We start from the raw sequence: 23,084 nt of genomic DNA on the forward strand, positions 1-23,084 counted from the left end.
CCATACGTGATACTTAGAATTGCCTACCAGAGTCATTAATAAAGAGGATCAAGTTATTAGCAAGGCCATTACTACAAAATTGCATGCAACTTGCTGGGGCACACGTCATCACTTATACAACTCCGACCATCTACTTATGATGAAGTATCTCCTAATATACAAAGAGTGTGTGGCGGAGAACCTAACATTTCTCATCTGTGGAATTTTGGATGTGCCGTACACGTCCCAATATCACCACCTCAGTGTATTATTATGGCGCCCAAATGTGACTTACAGTCTACGTAGGGTTTGAAAAATCCTCTCATTTATGAAGTACTTAGAACCATTAACTAGGGATCTACATACAACCCGTTTTGCAAACTGTATATTCAATGAAGAATATTTTCCTACATTAGAGAGAGGAAAGTACCTGTCCAGGGATGAATGCCAAGAAATATTTTGGAAAGACACATGGATTTATGCATTGGATCCCCTCACTAAGGAGACAACACAAGAAGTTAAAAATACAATTGATTTGCAGAAAATTGCTAATCAACTACCAAAAGACTTCACCAACTCTAAGGGAATTATGAAATCTCATATAACTACAGTAAATGCACACGAACGAAATGAAATACCTTTTAGAAAGGATGGATTAATAGAATTCCAACTAAAATCTTCTACCTCCAAGAAGAGGGGAAGAAATCCGAGTGCAAGTATTTTGAAGGGGATGCCTCAGGAAACCTAATCATTGACCGAATATTGGAATAAAGAATCCTAAAGAATGTGAAGAATATGCACCCTTTGCTAGGGTGCCACATGAAGTGGACACACATGAAGTGAAACTCCCTGAAGGACTTCAACCCCCTGAGAATGTGAACACTAATACTCACAATAGAAAACCATAAATTTCTGATCTAAACGCACTGGGAAATAATGACTATGGAATATGATGAAATTGAAAAAATAGAAAAGATCTTAATAACTATGTTATGAGTAACTTATGATATAAATGTTACTAATGTCGATATTTACTTCACCAAGAAGATTGCCAAAACAGACTTGGATCTATAGCCAAAAATCTTTAGCAAAATGTAAGAACGGTTATGATTGAATTCATTTAAAAAGGAAATGTATTTGGCCCTGTAGGCCTTAACCCTGAAAGAATACACCCTTTAGGCCTTTAGTCATAAATGGGTCTTTTTCCGTAAGAGAGACAGGAATAATATGGTGGTATGATACAAAGCGAGACAAGTATCACAAGGGTTTACGTAGAGACCCGGTATTGTTTATGCTGAAACTTACTCTCCTATTACGGATGGGATTACTTTCTGATACTTAATAGCATTGCTAGTGAGTATGAACTTGCAGATGAAACTGATGAATAATGTGACAACAAATTTGTATGGCCTATTGTATACTAAAATCTATATGATAGTTCCTGAAGGAATCAAAGTTCCTAAATAAGAAGAATGCAACATGTATAGTGTGAAATTACAAAGATTACTCTATTGCTTAAAGCAATCTGGTAGAATATGGTACAATCGGCTGTATGACTTCCTCTCGTGGAAGGGATTCATAAAGAATGATAATTGTTCTTGTGTGTTCATTAGAAAGTCAGATAAGGGATTCTACATAGTCTTTGTCTATGTAAATCTTAATCATAACAGCTTGGCACATTTGGAATCAAATGAATGGACCGATCTTCCAACAAATTAGGCTTATTTTCAAGATGAAAACTAGTTTTTTCACATGAAGTAACCATACATTTGCACATGTTGAAAGAATCTCCCAGAACTCCCACCTTAACTTGGATCAACTTTATAGCTTAATTATACAATTTATTTATCTTTCCCGTTAAGGTTTGTATATATTCCTTTTGCTTTGTCTAAGTAGTCCTCCTACTATCACATTATTTTCCTTACTTATTAATATAAATAACCATAGTAGGGGATTTCCTTCTGTTTTCTCTAAAAAAAGAAGATATGGATATTAGTGGAACCATAGAGAATACTGAGGAAGCTAGCTCTTACCTAAAGACAAAATTCAAAATGAAGGGTTTATGTAAGACTAAATATTACTTAGACCTATAGATTGAGTATACCCATAAAGGGATATTAGTGTACTAGTCAACACATACCTGAAAGGTATTATAAAAGTTTAACATTTAAGACGCATACCCATAAAGGGCTCCTATTTTTGGAAGATCTTTTTATATGGATAAAGGTCTATTTAGACCAAAGGAAGAAGATAAGGAAGTACTAGGACTTGAATATCCTTACTTATAGTGCCATTAGAGCATTAATGTACCTTACAAATGGTACTAAGCCTAATATTGCCTTCGTTGTAAACGTACTTGTAAGGTTCAGCTCAACTCCTACTGTGAGGTAGTGGAATGGCATCAAGCATGCCCTCAAATATCTAAGAGGAATTGAAGACCTTGGATTGTTCTTTAAGAATCAAGATTTATGTCTGGTGGGATATGCCGATGCAGGCTATATGTCTAATCCACATAAAATATTATCATAAACTGGTTATGTATTTATCTATAGTGGTATAATGATTTCCTAGAACCAGACACTTATAGCTACCTCGACAAATCACTCGGAGATTGTAACGCTATTTGGAGCAGCTAAGGAATGCACTTGGCTACCATGCTTTACTCAGCATGCACAAAATACACATGGGGTGAATGTCGTTAATTCCCCAACTATTATCTATGAAGATAATTCAGCTTGTGTTGTACAAATACATACATGATATGTAAAGTTGAATATCACGAAACATACTTTACCAAAACTACTCTCCACTCATGAATAGCAAAAGAAAGAAATAATGGTAACTTATATCAAGACTTGTGATAACCTAATAGATATGTTCACTAAATCTCTATCACTACCAACTTTTGAGAAGTTTTAGTATTGGTATGAGACAACTTAGAGAAGAGCAAAGGTCAAGGGGAGAACTCCCTTGATAAGCACATTCCCAATAACTATGAATCCAGAAGACAAATAATTTATTTTTATAGAGTGAATAAACAATCTAGAAGATTGGATGAGCATTTAACTTTTTTCCTTAATGAGTTTTTACCTTATGGTTTCTTATTTAAAGGTTTTTAATGAGGCAATGTGTGCAACATAAGAATAGTATATTTATTTTCTCTTATTTTCCACTACATTTTTGGATGAGTCAAAATTGCCTCAGTACTACTATTATTGACTCTGCTTGCAAACATACCACTCCGTTGGCTCAGATTACTCTTTTAGCACCGCCTATTTCCTCTGTTTTCCCCATATAGCATTCTATCCATCATATCAGCCATGCCTTCTTCTTCGGCGAGCACATCATATCCATCTTCTTCTCCGATAAGAGCATCCTTTCAGTCTCACCCTCTCCACCATTCTCGAGCTCCGGTCCTTGCCAGAAAGGCCACTCTCCCCTCTACACCACTCATACTGTTGTTAACCATGACCTATTCGATTCGCAATGCCGACATACCATTTGCGTTGCCCCATCTAATCCATGATGCTGCTATCCATTAGCACCACCCCCATCCAATTCCTTGCAGTGACCGGACCAATATGAAGTGAGATAGGGTTCCAAAAAGTGAGTTCACTACAAAGGTACTGGAGAGTGGCAACTCGCAGGGTTGCAAGATCTAGCACAGTTGGACAGGGAGCAGGAACCAAGGGCAACAGGGGATGAGGCCGTGCTAGGGGTGCAGGAGGAGAAACACAGGAAAACAATAGTCGCTGGGGGGTTACTCATCAGCTCTCCTTATTGCTTCCAGATCTACGCTGGTGGATGAGCTCCACCAAAGATGAATAAGAAGACAGGGCAAGGGATGAACCTAACGGTGGAAGAGGATTGACTTAATAGTTTGATATGATCAACTCCTATTTGGGCCATTGAGACTGAATCTGATGGTGCAATGCTAGACGGAGCAAAGATTAGGAACTAACTAGTGGTATTTTAGTAAACCCGTTGATTGTAGTGGTATATTTGCAAACCAAGTTGAAAATAGTTACTCTAAGACAATTTTATCTTTGGATGAAGCATACATATAGTGGTAATTCGTCAAAGGGTGAGTGTTGTACAATCAACCCCACGGAGGGGAGGCCGAGCTATGCCAAGTACGGCTAGGGAGTGGGGCCTAGCAGGTGTTCCCTTCTCTATGTCCTATCCGATGTGAGCTCTTTACCAAACTTATATTCTAAATAGGAATGCTTTATTTACCCATGTACATATAAGGAGTTCTCTTATTATAGGGGAAAATGCAAATCCCCCGCAAAAGTCATTTAGATTTTGACTTCCCTAAAAGTTATTTTGTTGCAAAAAACCCCTTAAAGGTTTGATTTTGTTGCAAAAACACCACCAAAAATTCAAAAAAATTTAAACAAAATCACAAAAAATTCTAAAAAAACTAGAGACAATTCTAAGACCTTTAATGAAATTTGTTTTCAAAAATAATATCCTTTGCATCATATTTCATGGAGAGTAAGTTAGAAAAAAAAGAAAAATGTGCAGCTCATTTATTAATTCTAGTTAAATGCATAGTTAATTATTTACTAATCCAAAAGTCATGAAACAAATTTTTTTAGTCTTCTTACATGATCCTTTATCTTCTAAAAATACATGAAATTTTGAAATAATTATTTTAACGTGCAGGATTGAGTAAATGTGTTGCAGATAGATTAATTCATAACTAATCCATAAAAACCCTAAAATTAGTGAAACCAATTTTATTAGTTTACTTAAACAATTATTTGTGTAGAAAAAATAATGGTAGACATGCCAAAGTTAAAATAACATGAGTTAATAAATGAGCTGCATATTTTTCTTTTTTCCCCAAACTTCCTCTCTATGAAATATGATGAAAAGGATTTTTTTTTTGAAAAACAATTTCATAGAAGGTCTTATAATTGTCTCTAGTTTTTTTTAGAATTTTTTGTATTTTTTGTATTTTTTTAAATTTTTTTTGGGGTGGTTGACAACGAAATCAAACTTTTAGGGTTGTAACGAAATAACTTTTGAGGAAAAGTCAAAATTCAAGTGACTTTTGGAGGGTGTTTTGTATTTTTCCCTGCTACAGGAGACTAAAAAAAAGAATGAATAAAGATATCTTTTTACATGACTGAAAAAATCTACTTGTAATTATTTTGGGCTTCACACGTCGGGCTGGGTCAGCCCATCATGTGGCCGAGACCCGCACCAGGCAGACTGAGCCTCCGTCGGTAAACTCCAAGCGACCGCACCGCACCTCAGCTCCCACTTGATTCGGCCGCTCACTACTCAGTAGCCGCCGCGAACCTCCTTCCAGCGAAGAAGAACGGCAGCCGCTGGTTCCACCGGAGAACGGTAGACAGCGAGTCGCACTTCCCCCGCCGACGCGTTGATTGGATTGGTGATCCATCCCAATTTAGGGCTGTTTTCTTCCGTTGGTAAGGAACCCTAACTTGCTTGGATGCAATTTGTTCTGGGAGATAGATCTCTTACCGAGCTATCAATTCCAAATTTTCCAAAAAGGAGAAGGATTGGTGCTCATCTGAACACCCATGGACAACTCTAAGTCCGCCCCTGTGTAACTAACAGCAGTTTATTTTCTGATTGTATTTAGGGTTCGGTGTAAGGAGAGGAGCCGGAAATGTTCTACTCGCAGTTCATTTTGGCCAAGAAGGGGCCCCTCGGGACAATATGGATTGCTGCGCACTTGGAGCGGAAGCTGCGCAAGAACCAGGTCGCGGACACGGACATCGGCGTCTCTGTAGGTGGGTGGTCTTTGCTATTTTTACGATTTGTTTTCGATCTAGGTTTTGCACTCTGCAATTAAGTTTGCACATGCCATGCCATGACGTGATCTGCTGTAGGGTTGTGAAGTGTTGTTTTGCTTGCTCGTTAGTACTGTAGCTGTTAAAAAAAAAGAGAGTTCATTTATTGTTTTGTGGTATTCTTCCCCTTACCTATAGCTTCTGGATCAGTAATTTTTTTTAGCATTTTTGGTTTAGGGCTAACTAGCTTCTAGTTGCTGCCATCGAAGTCAGTCGTAAAAATATCAGCTTTTTTGAGTTGTCAATGAGCTGTCTGTTTAATTTGTGCTGGTTCGTCAACATCATGGTAGCAAAATAATTGCTTTGTAGATTTGGCAAGGTATTTAGCTCGGTGCATTTAGAGGTGTCCTTTGGTGGTTTAATTGTTCGCTAGGGTTTTAAAATGCACCAACTTCTTTTTGCTCAATTATGTATGGTCCTTACTACTTGCTATGATACTAAGAGAACTAGAAGGATGCCTGCTTTCGTAATATTATAGCTTTACTAGGTTTTTATATTATGATAGAAGTTGGGCAAAAAAGGAGTTTTGAAGGTTGCCTCAGTGTGCAAAATGTCATCCATTCGTGACTGGACAGAGTAATTCTTAAGTATAACTTATTGTAATGATAAAATGTTAACATCTGTTGTGTTTGTGACCTATGGGAAATAGCTCATCATACTAGCTAGACTACTGGGTGACTATTGTTTCTTATTTTTTTTATATATGATTGAAGGCTGCCTCAGTGTGCAAAATGTCATCCATTCGTGACTGGACGGAGTAATTTTTAAGTAAAACTTAGTATAATGGTAAAATATTAGCATCCGTTGTGTTTGTGATCTAGGGGAAATAGCTCATCATACTAACTAGACTACTGGGCGACTATTTTTTCTTATTTTTTATATGATTGTCCGTTTGTCACTATGGGGGATTTGGAGAAACATAGTCCTATAGAGAACTGTAGGTGGGTGATCTTTGCTGTTTTTACGATTTGTTTTAGATCTAGGGTTTGCACTCTGTAATTAAGTTTGCAAATGCCATGACCTGACCTGCTATAGGGTTGTGAAGTGTTGTTTTACTAATGCTCATTAGGCCTGGTGCTGTACAAAAAAAATGCTAACTTTAGCTCATTTGTTGTTTTGTGGTATTCTTCCCCTTACCTATAGCTTCTGGATTAGTAAACTTTTGAGCTTTTTTGGTTTAGGGCTAACTAGCTTCTAGTTGCTTCCGTTGAAGTGACTCATAGAAATATCATCTTTTTTTAGTTGTCAATGAGCTGTCCGTTTTAATTTGTGCTGGTTCGTCAACATCGTGGAAGCAAAATCATTCCTTTGTAGATTTGGCAAGGTATTTAGCTCGGTGCTTTTAGAGGTGTCCTTTGGTGGTTTAATTGTTCGCTAGGGTTTAAAAAAGCATCATCTGATTTTTGCTCAATTATGTATGGTCCTTACTACTCACCAGTACACTTAAGAGAACTAGAAGGATGTCTGTTTTTGTAATACTATTACTTCACTAGGTTTGTATATTACGATAGAAGTTGGGCAAAGTTTGAGTTTTGAAGGCTGCCACAATGTGCAACGTGTCATCCATTTCGTGACTGGATGCAGTAATTTTTAAGTAAAACTTATTATAATGATAAGATATTAGCATCCGTTGTTGTGTCTGTGACCTATGGGAAATAGCTCATCATACTAGCTACACTACTGCACGACTGTTTTTTCTTATTTTTTATATGATTGTCATTTTGTCACTGCTGTACCAGTAGCAGTGAGAGGGCTTTCTAAACTAGTTCTGTTTTTATTTCTAGTATACATAGTCAAGGCAGCTCAAATATTGGTTTAGTAGAATAATTCAATCACTCTATGTGGGATTTGGAGAAACATAGTTCTGTAGAGAACTAAAGATGCAAAACAATAGTGTAGCATCTGATTTTATTGTACGCTGATGCTGTTTAGGTGTCATACTTACATCTCATGCATTTCTGTTACACATAATATCTAGCAGAAGCATCAAGTTACGCGATGCCTGTGGTATTTGAAGGATCTGTGATATAGTGTTGTAATTCCTCTTTCACAGAAACACTAAGTACTATGAACTTTGAAATTGACACGCATTTCCTTTTTAGAGGATGAACAAATATATCCATCTAGCTCGGTGCCCTGCAAGCCAGAAAACTTGTTTTGGTTATTTGCCACATTATTTTCTGTTAGAGTTAGCCAGTTGGGCTAGGGTGGTCATGATTTAGAGGCAGCCGATATTAATAGCAACATCATATTCCATTTACTGTATGCCATATTGTGTTGTGTTTCTTTGAGGCCATGCATAAATTGATGTTGCTACCACTTAGCGACATCATCCATGCTTTATAGGAGCATGCAACCATGTAATTACACAAAGAAAATCACATGCAAGGTTCTCACTGAGAAGATTTTGTGAGAATCCGTTTCGTCACCTCGCATACCATAAATTAGGTGACTACAGCCAATTACTAGTGCAAGGTTCAATACCGAGAATTTTCTTGAGAAAAAAAGTCGCTTATGGAAAATCATTAGTCAGTCATGATGATTCGCACTACTATGAAAGCTGAAATTGGAACAGTTTTTCTTTTAAGAGGATGAATGAATACATCCATCTTGCTCTGTGCTCCTCAGGGCAGAAAAAAAACTTGTTTAGGTTATTTGCCCCATTATTCTCTGTTAGAGTTGGCCAGTTAGTCAGTCATGATGATTCGCACTACTATGAAAGCTGAAATTGGAACAGTTTTTCTTTTAAGAGGATGAATGAATACATCCATCTTGCTCTGTGCTCCTCAGGGCAGAAAAAAAACTTGTTTAGGTTATTTGCCCCATTATTCTCTGTTAGAGTTGGCCAGTTGGGCTAAGGGTGGTAATTATTTCGAGGCAGCCAATACAATACCATTCCAATTACTATGTGTCATGTTGTGTTTTTTTACGCCATGCATAAATTGATGTAATTAGCCATGCTTGATTGGGAAACATGTAACCATGTAATTACTGAAAGCAGAACACACGCAAGTTTCTTACACAGAAAATTTTGTAGAGAATCTAGCCTACATTATCTCACGTACCATAAATTAGGTAAATATATCCACTACCTGTGCGAAGTTCAATACCATGAATTATGTCTTGAGGAAACAAATCCCTTAGAGGAAACCCAAACTATCATGATTTATTAGGATTGCTTTATCTTTTCATTCTTCAATCAATTTGGGATTTTATTTTTCTTTTCCTATAAATGTAAAATTTTTAGCTGTCGTAGTCTTATTTTTTTACTATCAGTATTGGTTTTCTCAGTCTCTTTTTATTGCTAACATAGGAATTTCAGGAAGCCTGCTTATTTCCAGTTATCATTATAGTGAAGCTGTGAAGCAACTGTTATAGGCATTGGCTTGTTCTAGTAGGTAATATACAGGGAATGGTTTCTCTACAACGTGATCTCAAAATTTAGAGCACTTGTTACCTGTGCCCTTTGCTTGTTCTTCAATGAACCAAGAGAGAACACTGTTACAGTACAAGCATGGATGGCAAACCCACCGTCCATGAATATAACAGTCGATGTGGCAATTCATAGAATTTCATGATAGAATTGGTGTTTGGCCTAACATTTCTGCATTGTACGTTTCCTATTATTATGAGTTAATTATTAATGGTCACTGTTCCTGCAGATTCAATTATATTCCCTGACGTTCCAATTGCACTTCGGTTATCAAGCCATCTTATGTTAGGCGTTGTCAGAATCTATTCTCGGAAGGTCAACTACCTATTCCATGACTGCAGTGAAGCTTTGCTGAAGATAAAACAAGCCTTCAGGTCCACTGCTGTTGATCTACCCCCTGAGGAGTCAACTGCTCCTTATCACTCTATAACACTACCGGAGACATTCCATCTTGATGATTTTGAACTACCAGAAGCTGCGTTTCAAGGGTAAAGCCATGATTTCTGTTTTGATAAGTTAATTATATAATAATGGCCTCTCTGTTTTCTGAATACTTCCCACTATGATCCAGTGACATTGATCATCATGTAAGCACAAAAGAACAGATCACCTTGCAAGACAACCCAGAGAGAACAGGGTATTCAACATCCCAGTTTGGCCTAGACGGTTGGTCCTGTCTCTGTCCTCAATCTTGTGTCACTCAAATTTTGAATAGCATTTTAATCATGCTAAGTATTAAATGTACAGAAAGATTTGGTGATGGCAATTCTTCACATATTGGCTTGGATTTGGATGAGGTAATCTAAACTTTTATTTTATTTTCTCCATCTTTCCTCTTGAAAAGTTTATTGTCTTCAGCATTAGTATTTTTTGTGTTATTTTCTTGAATAAGTTCTTCCATACGATTAGGAGACAGTTTTTAAAAAAAAACACATTATTCTTTTTATGTCAATGTATTTGGAGTAGAACTTGATAATTGGAACTCGTAGCTAATACAGAAAGAGTTGTATAGGAAAAATTTATAGAGTTTGGGCATTGGAGAATGACACTGAGTATGTCATGTGCTGATTTCTTGATGATACATCTGGTCCATCTGATAGTAGGCTTAGCAATTTATTGAACTTGAGGTAATTGGTGGTTTTTGTATGTTGCAGATTGAAAAAGGGCCACATCTTTCTTGCTATTGTGTTATCTTATATTTCTTAATACTTTGATAAAAGAGCAGACTGCCTCCATAATACCAGCATTAAAACTTCTAATCTCTCTCCAATAGCTGATTTTATTCATTTATGGTCAGGAATTAATGCTGAACAAGGATCACTCTATTCATCTTGAGTCTGATGATGGGTAAAATTTCCTCCTTTGCCTTTTGAATACAATCTTTATTAAAGTCTCTTGGATATTTGATCTACATTGTTATCTTGCCTGGCTGTATCTTTGTTCACATCCAAAGTTTTGACTTCTGTAAAGTTGTAAAGTTCTGTGTCTATATTGTATATTGTTAGGCTGCAACATTAGAGTTGTAAAGTTGAATGAAACCAGTTATCTCTTCGTGTAGTTACTCATGTTATGAGAACACCAATTTGTTCCCATGACATTCTGAATGTGGTGGTGTGGCATTGTTGCCCTTTGATTCATATTTTGCTTGAGTTACATTGCTTATGTATTTTCTTGTTTGCCTCTCCCCAGCATTATCATTCAAGGCCGACCGTTGGTTCCTTCAATTGATATGGACGTTGATGATAACCAAAGTAAAGATGAAGTTGCTGAAGGATACAGCAACATGGATGATGGACCTTCTAGTCACAGAAAGCTAAGTCCTCCAATTGCAGATGTTATAGGAGGAAACAATTTTCCTAACTGGAATGGTTACAATGTACAGACCCCAGATTTGAATGATATGCTATTGCAGAATGAAAGTATTGTGGGGCCGTCAGCTTCATACTATCAACCTAGCCCCTTCCCTTGTGATGAACCTGCATCACCAGAGTTTGTAAGTGCTCAGGCCCCAGCTACACCTGGTTTAATGGAAGAGACAGTTCCTTCCAGAGTCCATGAAAGTCCTGTTCTGAGTCCACAGAGAAAAGCTTCACCGTCAATCAATGATGAAACTGCAAAGGCTGATACTCCTGCTGCTCCAGCTTCAGATTTTCTTCATCCAACCACAGCAAATGCCAGTGATGTGGGTGCTGAGATGACTGAACATGCATTGGCAAAGCCTGTGCAAGTTGAGTCTTCTGTTGTTTTGCAGGACATTGATTCATTGAGGCAACAATGCACAATTGAGGATTTGCCTCCCCAGTGTCAAACATCAAACTTGGAAGCTTCTGTTGATAAGTTGGCCATCAGTACTGATGACATGACTGCATCTGGGGAACCGATAATTGCTAAAACGACCAGGGAAGATGTACCTTGGGTTGATCCAGAGCCATCTGTGATGGAGAACCCAGCACAGATTAATGAGCCATTGGTTGATGCGCAAGGTAATTAGTTGACTCCCCCCCGCCCCCCTTAATACACACACAGAGAGGTCATGTTTGTTGACAAAGTTGATGATCATCTAATTGTTCTACTAATTTTTTAATGCAGGGGATAATGTGCACGCAACTAATGCAATTGTACCAAGTGCAGATTTCCAACAGAAAGAACAGGCAATGCAAAAAGAAGTGGCATCTAATGTTAGACCAAATGAACAATCAACCTCAGAATTTGCTGAGCCTGAGAAAATGCTGTCAGCTCCAGATGATGAATTCAATCAGGCAAATGACTTGGGGCAGTTAACTGCAGAAAAAGGAATCGCTGAATCTGATGGAAGTAACAAAATAGGCAGTCTTACTAGCAAAAAAAGACACCTGGAAGATAGCTTACCAGCTCTAGAAAGTGAGACTACTGAAAAGTTGTCTAGCCGACCACATGGTAAAAGGACCACCGACTTTGTTCCTGATGACGATGATTTACTGGCTTCTATTTTAGGTACAAACAACTTATCCACCACATTCCTGTTGCCTGGATTTTACTGCATTACCTAATCACGCGACCTTGTATTAGTTGGTAGAAGGACGCCTGGATTGACGCTTGGTTCAACACCACTGCCACCAAGGGCCTCATCTTTGAAACGCCCGAGGTTGGGATCAAAGATACCTACACTCAAGAGAAAAGTGCAATTGGATGATGCCATGGTTCTACATGCTGAGTATGTATATGCTTTATAGCCTTGAGATGATCTTGTTGCTATGAACAAGTGATTGTTACCTTTTCTTAATGTATCGCTGTGATCTCAAATTATTACTGTCACCTTTTCTCCTGATCGGATGTGAAATTCCCCTTACCTTAGTCCCTTGACTTGGTTCTTTTTATATGTGGTCATAATGCCAACCTAAAGCATTGTTAGAGAAGTAAACTTGTGGCATATACTTCAGTGCAGAATTATTTTCCCTCTTGATGTTATCACTGTAAGTTTGACATTATTACATGTTTATCCTTGTACCTTTTTTGTACCATTGCAACAATCTTGTTTGTAGAAGCTGTTATCTTACTCATGCCACAGAAGAATATGCTGCAGTTTGCTTGAAATTTTAATCTGGGATATTTCCTGGTCCTGCATTTTACTGTTTGGTTGTGTTTTCTGTATGCACTGGCTGAATGTGTCTACAAACCCAATTATAGATTATTTGTCCAAATTAACTTCTAGCTTGAGCTGACTTGGCGACGATATCTTCCCTTCTCCAGTACTATACGGCAGCAGTTGATCAATACTGAGGATATACGACGCATTCGTAAAAAGGCTCCGTGCACTCGTTCTGAAATATGGATGATCGAGAAAGGTTCGCTGGAAGATGATATATTCCGCAAGCCCATCTTTTCCTGTAAGTTCTCTACACTTTCTTTGATTTTCTGTTTCCTTTTCTGCACACCATACTAAAGTGAAGGAAAAAATGGAAGCATCTTGAGACATGAATTAGTTTCGAAGTCTGATGATGAATGGTGGTTAGTTCCGAGCTCTAAAATTATACTCGTGGTGGTTAGTTCTGAGCTCTAAAATTATACTTGTGGATGTTTTTGTATCACAACTAGGCCTATCCGAGGAGCTAAACAACTCACACAATCGGACATATGAGATTGTGGAACTACAAGTGCAACCAGCCATGTCTGAAACTATTGTGGAAGATATCAATAATGTTGGGACCTCTGATGCAAACGGTATTGGTACTATTGATGACCTGCTTCATATTCCAGATGGAACTCAATCAGATGCGGTGCAGCCTGCTGCTGGTGCTACAGCTGCTTTGGGTTTGCAAATACTTCCTGACAACCAGGTTAACGGTGTATCTAATGATTTTGTTGCCGATATTGTGTTTCAAGGAGTCACTGAACCTTTAATTGATACTGAGAAAGAAGTGGCACTTGCTGACAGAGCACATGCTCAAGTTGATACACTGGATAATGATCATCTTCAAGATGTTCCATCTGATTTGCAACATAGTACTGATACAAAAGTGTCAAGTCCAGATGTGGTTCGAGATAGCTCTGGCCAAGATTATGCACAAGCAGCAGACAATATGACAGGGGATTTTAATCATTTTGTTCATAGTGATGTTAATGTGATTGAGAATAATGAGGTTCCTACTTCTGAGATTACCGGGGTGGAATGTAATCAAGATGCTGCTGGTTTGGCTCCGCCAACAGAGGATGAGAACACTTTGTCTGCTATGGGAGATAATTCTGGCTTGCAAGAAAACAACATGGGACCTCTTATGGATCTGGATATGGTGCATGACTTTGCACTGAAGGAATGCAATGTAAGTCCATGTAGATGTATTTGCCTATATACAAACTTGCGAAATGCTTTGTGCATCTGTTAATTGCACATTACGATAGGATTTTTCTGGCCTTTTGAAATTTCTTGCTGTAGAAGTACTTGCACTGTTTTGCTCAGTTACATTAAGGCCATATAATAAATGTTATCCTCTGTTTGGTTTACAGGATTTTGGAAGTGCAATTCATGGTGTTGATACAGGTAATTTTTCTGTTCGATAGAAGCATCGTCCTGTGCTCTAATGTAGGGTATGCCCTACATGCATGGAAATTTCATATCTGCAGCACCGTGCACCGTTTTTTGTCTGTTCTTGATTGTCCTGTTACTACATAAATTTTGTTTACAAGAATTCCATGAGCCACACTACTGGCTGATAAGAATACAGCAAGTATTTTCCCAACCATACGTACGCTGGTCTTATGTTGTGAGAGACCTAGTAAGCTTTTGTCAAAGTTTGACCTTCTGTGGTTCCAGATTTTCTGAACTATGATGATGATGGGGACTATGATGACGCAAATAATGATGAGCCAAATCCTGATGAATTCCAGTCTCTTGACAACAGTGGCTGGTCTTCTCGCACAAGGTACAGTTGAGCTAAATGTTATTTCCTTTACACTTCAGTGTTCAATACTTTGTTCAACATTTTGATGATCTGGACATGCTGTGCAGGGGTGTTGCAAAATATCTCAAGACTTTATTTGATGAAGAATCTGGTCTAGGGAGAAAGAGTGTAGCAATTGATCGTCTGCTAAGTGGAAAGACTCGGAAGGAAGCATCAAGAATGTTCTTTGAGACTTTGGTATGCCATTTGCTCCCGCTATTTGATAGCTTGTCCTGGGCCTGAGCCGCTTGTGTAGACCACACCACCTCCCTTGTACCCTTGAGTGATAATGCGCTCTTTTCGGTTCACAGGTCCTGACGACGAAGGACTACATTAATGTGGAGCAACCAAGCCCGTTTGATTTTGTCAGCATAAAGCCAGGACCAAAGCTCCTGAAGTCAGATTTCTAGATCAAAGTCAGCAAGCTTGGCGTGATACATACATATCTGTCACATTACCAACAAATGCAGATGCCGCCATCGTTGTAACATCCATCCTTGTTTGTTGTTAAGTTATCCCCTCAGTAGCATCTCCCGCGCTTATCTGTTGCTAGGATCGTGTTGTACCTTGGCTATTCGTTGTATATATGTTTAGCTCCTGTAAAGTGTGTCGTGTAATCTGGTAGCATCAGATCTAAGTTACATATTGTTGTTTCGTTTAGTAAGCCTTAGGAATTGTATACCTGCGATGATGATGTACCTGTTGATTTATGTCAAGCCGAATATCAATTGTTCCAAGCGTCCGTTGTTGAGAACCATTCCTTCTGTAATATTTGGGGGTACCAATTTTGCGTTGTTCAGTACTGTCGCTCTACCATCGGCTAGAAATTACGAACGTGGCACCAGGCCCCCCCCCCCATCCCAACTCAAGCACTCATTCAGTAGTCCAGCTTTTTCAATTGTAGGGTAATTGAGATAACAGTGATATTGAAAACTCTTATTGATTTTCATTGTATATATATAATAAGTAGGTTCTTTTAGGGAGGTATTCGTTCTCAATGAGTGTCTAATTATTACTTGGAATTGTTTTATAATACTCTCTCAATTTGGTCATATGTATATAATGCAATAAAATCTCTAAAAATCTTGTGAAAAAAATATGAGAAAAATTATAATTATAATATGCTATGGAAAACTCCTTAAAAATTTAGTAGAAAATATTAGCAAAAATTGATGTGGTATATATGAATGCTTGTATTAATATTGTCTCATTAAAAATCTTATATGAGAAATTTTGATAGAAAAAACTTATAAAAAAATAGTGCAATATTTATGATATGATGATAATTACTAGGTTATATATGTTAGGAGTTTACTTCTCCAAACTTTACAACTCTTAAAGTCGTCTCATGAGATAAATATATTAGTAAATACTTTGTGAATAGTTCTGTAAGATTATTACATGATATCATTTGCAAAGTATCTGTCTTCTTATTTTTGTAGTGACTTTCCAGGTGACACACCACTGGCGTGTGTTAAGTGTTCCGCGGACACAGCAATAAGGAAAATCACGAATCATGGGGAAAACTGGACAATATCTGCAGAGTATAAAATCTGATATATCAGTTATGCTTATGGTCATGAGAGACTTGAATTTTCACATGATTAGTTGGTTTGGTTGGATAGTTCTTGGTTACATGTGGAGGGTATCAAGTCGGATGGTTTGGGAATCTGATGTAGTTTTCGGGTGGTCGAAAAACGTGTGGAGATGTTTCTAGAGGATGGAAGTTTAGTGTTGATTCACCTAGTTAAATATGATGTTTTTATAACTCTTTGTTAGCATAGTTGGTATTTATGCAAATTTAATCTGTTATAGCATGTTCCTTTATTTAAGCTTGCACGACTTCTATTTTTTCACACTTGCGGAGTACGATATGTACTCACACTTGCTATTTCAATCCAAATATTCTTCAAACGCTGTTCAGACATTGAAGGAGAATCAGACTTCTATGTCGATGAAGACGAAGATTGCTAGGCTAGTGGATCCCTCGGTCAATTGCTTGTGGAAGATGGGAGCTTCGCTGCGTTTAGTTTGTGTGCTTTAATTAAAGACTTTGAGGTCTATCTATTTTGTTTAAGTTACATGTTGTAATAATGGCATTGTGTGTGATACACTGATGAAGTCGCTGCATGTATGAAACTCGATCCTCGCATACATGTGGTTTACATATGGTTTTGTTCCTTTTATAAAACCTAGTGTGACATCGAGGAACGTGATGCGCACGATGTTGGATCGGTCTATTCCAACTCTTCTTCCGTTGCGCTGCGTGTCTAGTGGTAACGATCTATGATCTGCTATTAGCATGGTTTATTGGGTGAATGCGGTAATTTTTTTATTTTAAGCTAGCGTAGCCTATGCGTTCCCTTACACTATATATCAAACAACTCCATACACATGCTAGTTTGATATATTTTCTTGAAAAGAAACCTACACATGTTAGTTCATGTATTGCTCAAATAAACCTACACACGATGGATCTACTCTTACTAGAACACACCCTGCACAATGGTGAATATGCTAGATCATAACATGGACATCCTAAGCTTGATGTTGTTGATGACTCCTTTCTCCTTGCACCCTTTCATGGCATCAACTTGCATCTGGCCATGGAGATGAGTAATGAAGGATGAGCTAATCTTGACTTGCCTTGGGCCTAATGACATTAGGCTTGCCATGGTGGCTTTTCTCTCCTATTTATAGATAGAAAATACCTAGATTTTCTATTTCCTAAAAATGCATTGACTAAAATGCATTGCTTCATGAGGAAGCAAAGTGCCACCATGCTTGCTAGGTGTCATGATGCATGTCTAAAAGGATTGGTTAAATGACACCTAGGGTGGCTAGGTGGAATTTGAGGATAATTTGGTCATTTCGGTTGTGCCATTCTTGTGATTTTATGGACATTGACGGCTATTTATGGAAAAGAAAAGTCTGCGCTAATTTTCTTGGAAATATGGAATATTTTTGTTTGAACCCTTGGCAAATAATCAATATTTGCATGGGGTCCTTAGCTTGGTCGGTTTGCTAGTTTCTGGAACTTGAAGGGGCTTTTATGCAAAATGGCATAGCTTGGAAAAGTCAAATGATTGCATTTGGATTTTTGCAATGATTATCTGGATTTTTGGAATATTTTATAAAATACCATGTATATTTAGTTGTGAGCTAATTAATAGTCACAATTAAATATGCATAGGTACATTTGGAAATAGTTCAAGGTTTGCAATACTTTGCCTCTTACATCAAAATGCTCTCTACGGAGAAATAGGCATTCCCAAGAACTCTACTCTTCCTCCTAATTGATGTATGTATGCATGCATTAATGTAAGTGATTAAGACATATGATGTAAACGAACTACTATATGAATAACCATGTATGTGATTGAGCATGACGTAAGAGATTAGATTGGTTTAAGGTTCAATCAAAGTGTTGCAAGGAGCTCACGACTATCATTTAGTATGGAGAACCAAATATATAATAGGTTACTGCCAGCATCGTGACACCTTCCACGTGTTCCACAGCACCGCGTGAATGTACTGTTCAACGTTAGTATACCTAAAACCTAGGGTATTTCACATTGAATTTGAATATACTACTATACCAGAACGGATTGATATATTTGCAACAAGGTCACTTGCAAATCTAATGATAGATAAACCTGTGAATACTCATAAAATTGGTGAATACAAACGCCAAGTAAACTACTTGAAGCATGGCGTATTGGGTGCATCCTAGTCATCTTGGCACGGCCAGCTTCCTTACACACTCGTTCCAGCTTGAGTGAGAAGAAATTGGGAATGGCGGCGCACACATGGACCCCGGCAGTGTACACTGGCCTTACGCTCTGCGCTCGGCTGCTCTCCGCCCACTACGTGTTCGACAAAAATGCGTCCCGGAGACAGCACTTCCGCGTCGTCAGCCATCGCCGCCTCGGACACGTACCTCTACACTCATCGTCTGCCGCTCACGGTCCTCCCTGGCCCGTCGATCCGCCTGTGCATTTCACTCTCTTTCGAGCGCCTGTCAAGAGCAGCGAGAGCGCCGTGCACGACTGCTTTGCGGGCAACAGGTGAGTGTTCTTGGTTGATGGCTTGCGCGGGGCACTAGCTAGTCAGCTCTGGTGGCTCGCGGAGGCTGCTGGCGCGTGAATACGACGAGGCATGCCCCTTCACTTTGGCCATTCTGACTCTGTACTCTCACAGTTGCTCAATGTTCTGCACAGTTTCACCTGGATCTGTAGTCAAGCACGGTATGATGGCATGCTGCAATAGACGGTCATGTGATTGTAGATTGCATTTCTGGCCAACATACACACATACATGCAGCTGACGATGAATCCGGCAGCCAATTTTGTGGAGGTTAAAGCTGGGCCAGGTTAACATGAGGTCACTTCCACGGTTTCACTGCATACAATCTGTCTCGGAGTGCAAGCAGGCAGGCGCCTGAGAAAACATTAAACAGGGTTTGGCTATTCCTAATTTCTGTCAGCATCTATTACAGTATTTTCATGTTGGTCTGATGGCCATTTAATCTTGTTAAGTTTAATGTTTGTCTGCATCTGAAAGTGACATATTGCAACCGGAAAACGGGGTGGAAAAGGTTGGACTCATGACCAACACCCGAGGGGTCGTTTCAGCTTATATTATTATAATTTTTTTGGCTTCCTTTCTCATGAATTGAATGGATATAGAATTCCAACAGCTTGCACATGCAGTCGCTGTGCTCAAAGGCATCACTTGTCGTCAACTGTGACTATTGTTGGAACTTGCTCTTGGTTAATGAAATCAATCTTGTTCAGCCTAACACAGCAGAGGACCTGCTCAGGGAGTTCCTCTTGCTTCTGTGCCTGCAAGATCGTAATAATGAATTAAAATTAAGATGGATGGAATATAATATATATTTTTGAGGAAGAAAGGAGGGGAAACCCCCTCGTAATGTTAGTTATTCCAAGCGTGAGATGTAGTATTTGATGTATTTGTCTCACTCTCAAACGCAAAGAACATAATAAGGAAATACATAAGCACATAAATTAGTACGCAAAAAATAGGAAAATCGGAAGAAGATTGATATCTGCATCTTTGTTGGAGAATCTGAAGGGAAATCTACCTGAATTGTCAAACCCAAATTGAGGATGCCGTTCTTTAGGCGTTCCCTGAATGATTCCAGTCCCTTCCTAGCAATGTAGCTGAACCGGTGTATATCAAGGTCTATCTCAAAGTAGTTCTCTCCCTGGTGAGGTAAAAAATTAAACATGAACTTGTGGTAGTATTCGAAGTTATTCTCTGTACTAAATTGTGAAAGCAAATTGAAATGCTCTTCTAGCCTTTAGGGTAACTTTGTTTCAGTTTCACTTTTTAAGGAAAAAGGATTCTGTTATACTATTTCAGTATCCAATATGCTCTTATGCAACCAATAGATGTTCATCAAGGAACATCACTTCTGTACCTCATAGAAATTATGTTGGGGTCGTGAGAGGACTGGCTTCTCATTGTATGCCTGGACAAGCTTCCGCTCTGTGGAACTCAATTGGAGGTCATCTGGGTTGACCAATCCAGCCATGATTTTCAATCGATCTCGGTAAGCGATGGTAGATTCTGATGCAAACCCTTTTACGTTCTCAGATTCATTCTCAATAAATTTCTGTAGTCAGAAAGATTATGTTAGCTCACAGAAAGTAATTCTTTTTGGGGAGTATAGAAAGATGGAAAATCGCAAAGGCTAACCATGATAGATTCCTTGAAACATTCTGAAACCTCCTTGTCAAAGTACTCAGATATCCTGAAGTGCAAGACGAGGCTCAAGCCTTCTCCGTCGCTGTCGCCGAGAAACATAGCAGCAGGATAGGTAGGCATCTGTGATTGAAACAAATAGAAATCTTGTAACTTAGAACATTACAAAAAAGAAAACATAATTGTCTTATGCCATTTTTCAGGGGAGTACCTGGATGTTAACAATCAAAAGTGATGGGAGCTTGTGGTGTGTTTTTACTTGTGGAAGATCAATGTGCTGAGCAATGTGATGAACCTTCTTGGGGCAGGCAAACAAGTCCACGCCTATCGGATAATAAGCAGCATAATTTGGAGCTGCACATTTCTTCTTGTCTCTGAAAAGATTGAAATCAGATGTTCGGTTTGTACAGTTCATATTATGCTTATAGTTAAACATATTTGATAGCATTATATATTATTATTTCTGAGTTTCTCGTCATACTTGAGGAAGGTTTCACTCCTCAACTTGAAGAGGGATGGATCAATCCGTGACCAACATCCTGTTGTAGGATTCTCTCCTCCACAAGGGATTGTTAGCCCACCCTTTGGACGAACAACATATTTCTTAGATTTATCTACAATGAGACTTTGAACATTAGCTAGATTGAGCGGGGTGTCTAAAGGAAACAGAAACTGGACTTACTGAATTCACTGCTATCTTCATAGCCATCGCATGATGTTCTCTTGTATGAGAGCCGGATGACTGTTGATTTCTTTTTTGCTGGGCTCCCACCCGTCAACTGCTGCATCCTGTCATTGAAGCTGATAGAGTGCAGCAGCTTGCGTAAGCGGGATGGAGTGGGGCTCTCCTTGTTCATATCATCTATATCATTTTTATCCTTCAAGCCCTTGAAGCTAAAGGAGGTTGGTAGGCACTTGCTGGCACACACTGACATGCTTTGGCTCTTACGTCCAGGATCGTCACCTTTCAATGTAAGAATATGAGATAAAACTGTAGATATGTTATTGGATCTTTGTAATAGTTACTCCTTTGAGGTGCAATTGTTCATACCATTATCTCTTTTCAGGTACTGTTCAACAGATAATGTCATGGGCACACCACGGCATATATCTCCAATGCGAGAGAGTGCGTCGGCAAAACGGGAAGCGCTCTCATATTGCTTCTTTTGGTTCTCATTTTCGTCCATGGATGGCGAACTATCTGCAGGAGAGTTCAAATCTTCAGCATTACAGTTACAGCTTTCCAAGACATCAATTTGCACGACGACCATTCGTAACACCTAAATGCCCAAGTTTTTAATATTTTCACCTCCATTGACACTCTTGAATTCATCATCAGAATCATCTTCAAGAATACTGACAGAGTCAAACCAGGCATCTTCGTTGCTGCAACCTACAATGGTATGAGAAAATTTGGTTGATCCACTGCCTCTTACTTATCAGCTTAAAATAGATCTTACCTTCACAGTCCCTCTGGCTATGGTGCCACTGCATCTGCGTAAGATGTAATGTCTTGGAACGCGCCGACTTTCCACAGTTTGCCGTCTCGACATGGACAATCTCGCTCATTGAGAAGCCAGTCATGCGTCCTCTGGAATCACTTAACTGTGACTTGGGTGCCTCTGGCATGATGGATCGGGAACGGCTGCGGCCTTTTCGTCCTCTGGTGTAATACCTCGCTGGCCTCCTCTGCTCAAGGGCAGGCTTGGAAGTACAGGAACCCATGGTGATGGATACTTGTGTGCGTAGCTGTTTCTGGTATCTTCGATACTTTTAGAGGTAATATACCTCCAGAAACTCTCTATTGTATTGTGGTATAACTGAAGGCCTAATCTGCAGTCACAAGAACAATGTTTGATGTAAGTTTCCAGCAAGATTTCAAAAGATCTGCATGCAGGGGGTGGGGGATGGAGTAATTTCTGTGGCACCAAAAACAAACAGCATTCGCAGCTAAACAGACAAAAGCGAGGGGAATGTGCCAGAAACTGGATGAGCAGATTGGATAGCTACCAGAATGCACCCAAGAAATGCAAATGGCATTGGAGAAGGCAGCAGCTGTTCTGCAATATAATGGTGTAGATTCATGATTGACGGACTCGTTTGGAGAGCATGTGCCCGCTGGTAGGTTGGCATTCAGCATTATAGGCATTATCTTAAACTACGAACAACATTACTTTTTCCTGGACAAAGAATTTTTGCAGGCTGGGATGCCACTTGAACTTCAGGGAAGGTTCATGTTTGGTTTGCATAATGAAGAAAGATCTTCCAGTTGAAGAGAAATATGGTTATGCGGATTGTCCTGTACTGTCGGTAGGGGGATGTTATGCAAGCGGTGTTTCCCAGGGGTTGCAGGGGTATCTGCATTTGTTGAAAGATTTTCGAGGTCAAAGAGAAGCAAATCTCCGAGAATCATCTGTAGTACAACCAGCAATGAGCTGGAAAGAATCGATAGCTGAACAAATGAATTATATGTTGAGCAAATAATTAAACAAGGGAATCATAGACGTAGTAATGTTCTGAAAAATTCATGCATTCAACAATGATTGTTGTAGTCAGTTTTTTTTTTGTCTGTCAGAGAGAGTAAGACATATTCATCTTTGCGTTGAGAAGAGGTATTCATTTTTTGGGGAAAATACCATTAGGTGAATGATAATATGTTCTGGAAACCTTTTATTAATTACTGTTATAATGGGTTTGAGA

At 38.9% G+C, this 23,084-nt stretch overlaps 2 protein-coding genes across 3 annotated transcripts; one reads left to right on the forward strand and one right to left on the reverse strand.

Annotated features, from left to right (window-relative positions):
* Positions 1 to 5,200: 5,200 nt before the first annotated feature.
* On the forward strand, positions 5,201 to 15,394 carry LOC133915919 (sister chromatid cohesion 1 protein 4-like). Of its 2 annotated transcripts, none has more exons than XM_062359324.1 (15): positions 5,201 to 5,420; positions 5,597 to 5,747; positions 9,470 to 9,728; positions 9,812 to 9,906; positions 9,988 to 10,037; positions 10,538 to 10,587; positions 10,930 to 11,723; positions 11,872 to 12,213; positions 12,289 to 12,433; positions 12,970 to 13,106; positions 13,315 to 14,039; positions 14,224 to 14,257; positions 14,531 to 14,639; positions 14,726 to 14,855; positions 14,969 to 15,394. In XM_062359324.1, the coding sequence occupies exons 2-15, from the start codon at positions 5,624 to 5,626 to the stop codon at positions 15,065 to 15,067; spliced, it is 3,093 nt and encodes a 1,030-aa protein (XP_062215308.1). In that variant the 5' UTR covers positions 5,201 to 5,420; positions 5,597 to 5,623; the 3' UTR covers positions 15,068 to 15,394. The 2 variants fall into 2 exon arrangements, with proteins under 2 accessions (XP_062215308.1, XP_062215307.1); XM_062359323.1 differs by having other exon boundaries at positions 5,202 to 5,420; positions 11,830 to 12,213.
* A 3,243-nt stretch (positions 15,395 to 18,637) lies between these two features.
* On the reverse strand, positions 18,638 to 22,608 carry LOC133914275 (uncharacterized). The gene is made up of 10 exons (XM_062357398.1): positions 21,845 to 22,608; positions 21,694 to 21,777; positions 21,436 to 21,585; positions 21,067 to 21,348; positions 20,866 to 20,998; positions 20,596 to 20,758; positions 20,379 to 20,507; positions 20,101 to 20,295; positions 19,762 to 19,884; positions 18,638 to 19,501 (listed from the first exon to the last, which is right to left on the reverse strand). Exons 1-10 carry the CDS (start codon positions 22,107 to 22,109, stop codon positions 19,388 to 19,390), a joined length of 1,638 nt encoding a protein of 545 aa, XP_062213382.1. The 5' UTR covers positions 22,110 to 22,608; the 3' UTR covers positions 18,638 to 19,387.
* Between the last annotated feature and the right edge of the window lie 476 nt (positions 22,609 to 23,084).

The sequence above is a fragment of the Phragmites australis genome, chromosome 4 (assembly GCF_958298935.1).
Source record: "Phragmites australis chromosome 4, lpPhrAust1.1, whole genome shotgun sequence".
Lineage (NCBI taxonomy): Eukaryota > Viridiplantae > Streptophyta > Magnoliopsida > Poales > Poaceae > Phragmites > Phragmites australis.

What these genes read in the sequence shown, in the direction of transcription:
- LOC133914275 (XM_062357398.1), bottom strand. Translation starts at nt 22,109, where the DNA reads ATGGGTTCCTGTACTTCCAAGCCTGCCCTTGAGCAGAGGAGGCCAGCG. An exon ending in TTTTGATTGTTAACATCCAG is followed by an intron (nt 20,508 to 20,595) that starts GTACTCCCCTGA and finishes TTTCAATCACAG; the next exon opens with ATGCCTACCTATCCTGCTGC. An exon ending in ATTTGGGTTTGACAATTCAG is followed by an intron (nt 19,502 to 19,761) that starts GTAGATTTCCCT and finishes ACGATCTTGCAG; the next exon opens with GCACAGAAGCAAGAGGAACT.
- LOC133915919 (XM_062359323.1), top strand. Translation starts at nt 5,624, where the DNA reads ATGTTCTACTCGCAGTTCATTTTGGCCAAGAAGGGGCCCCTCGGGACA. An exon ending in GCCATTGGTTGATGCGCAAG is followed by an intron (nt 11,724 to 11,829) that starts GTAATTAGTTGA and finishes TTTTTAATGCAG; the next exon opens with GGGATAATGTGCACGCAACT. An exon ending in CCGCAAGCCCATCTTTTCCT is followed by an intron (nt 13,107 to 13,314) that starts GTAAGTTCTCTA and finishes TATCACAACTAG; the next exon opens with GCCTATCCGAGGAGCTAAAC.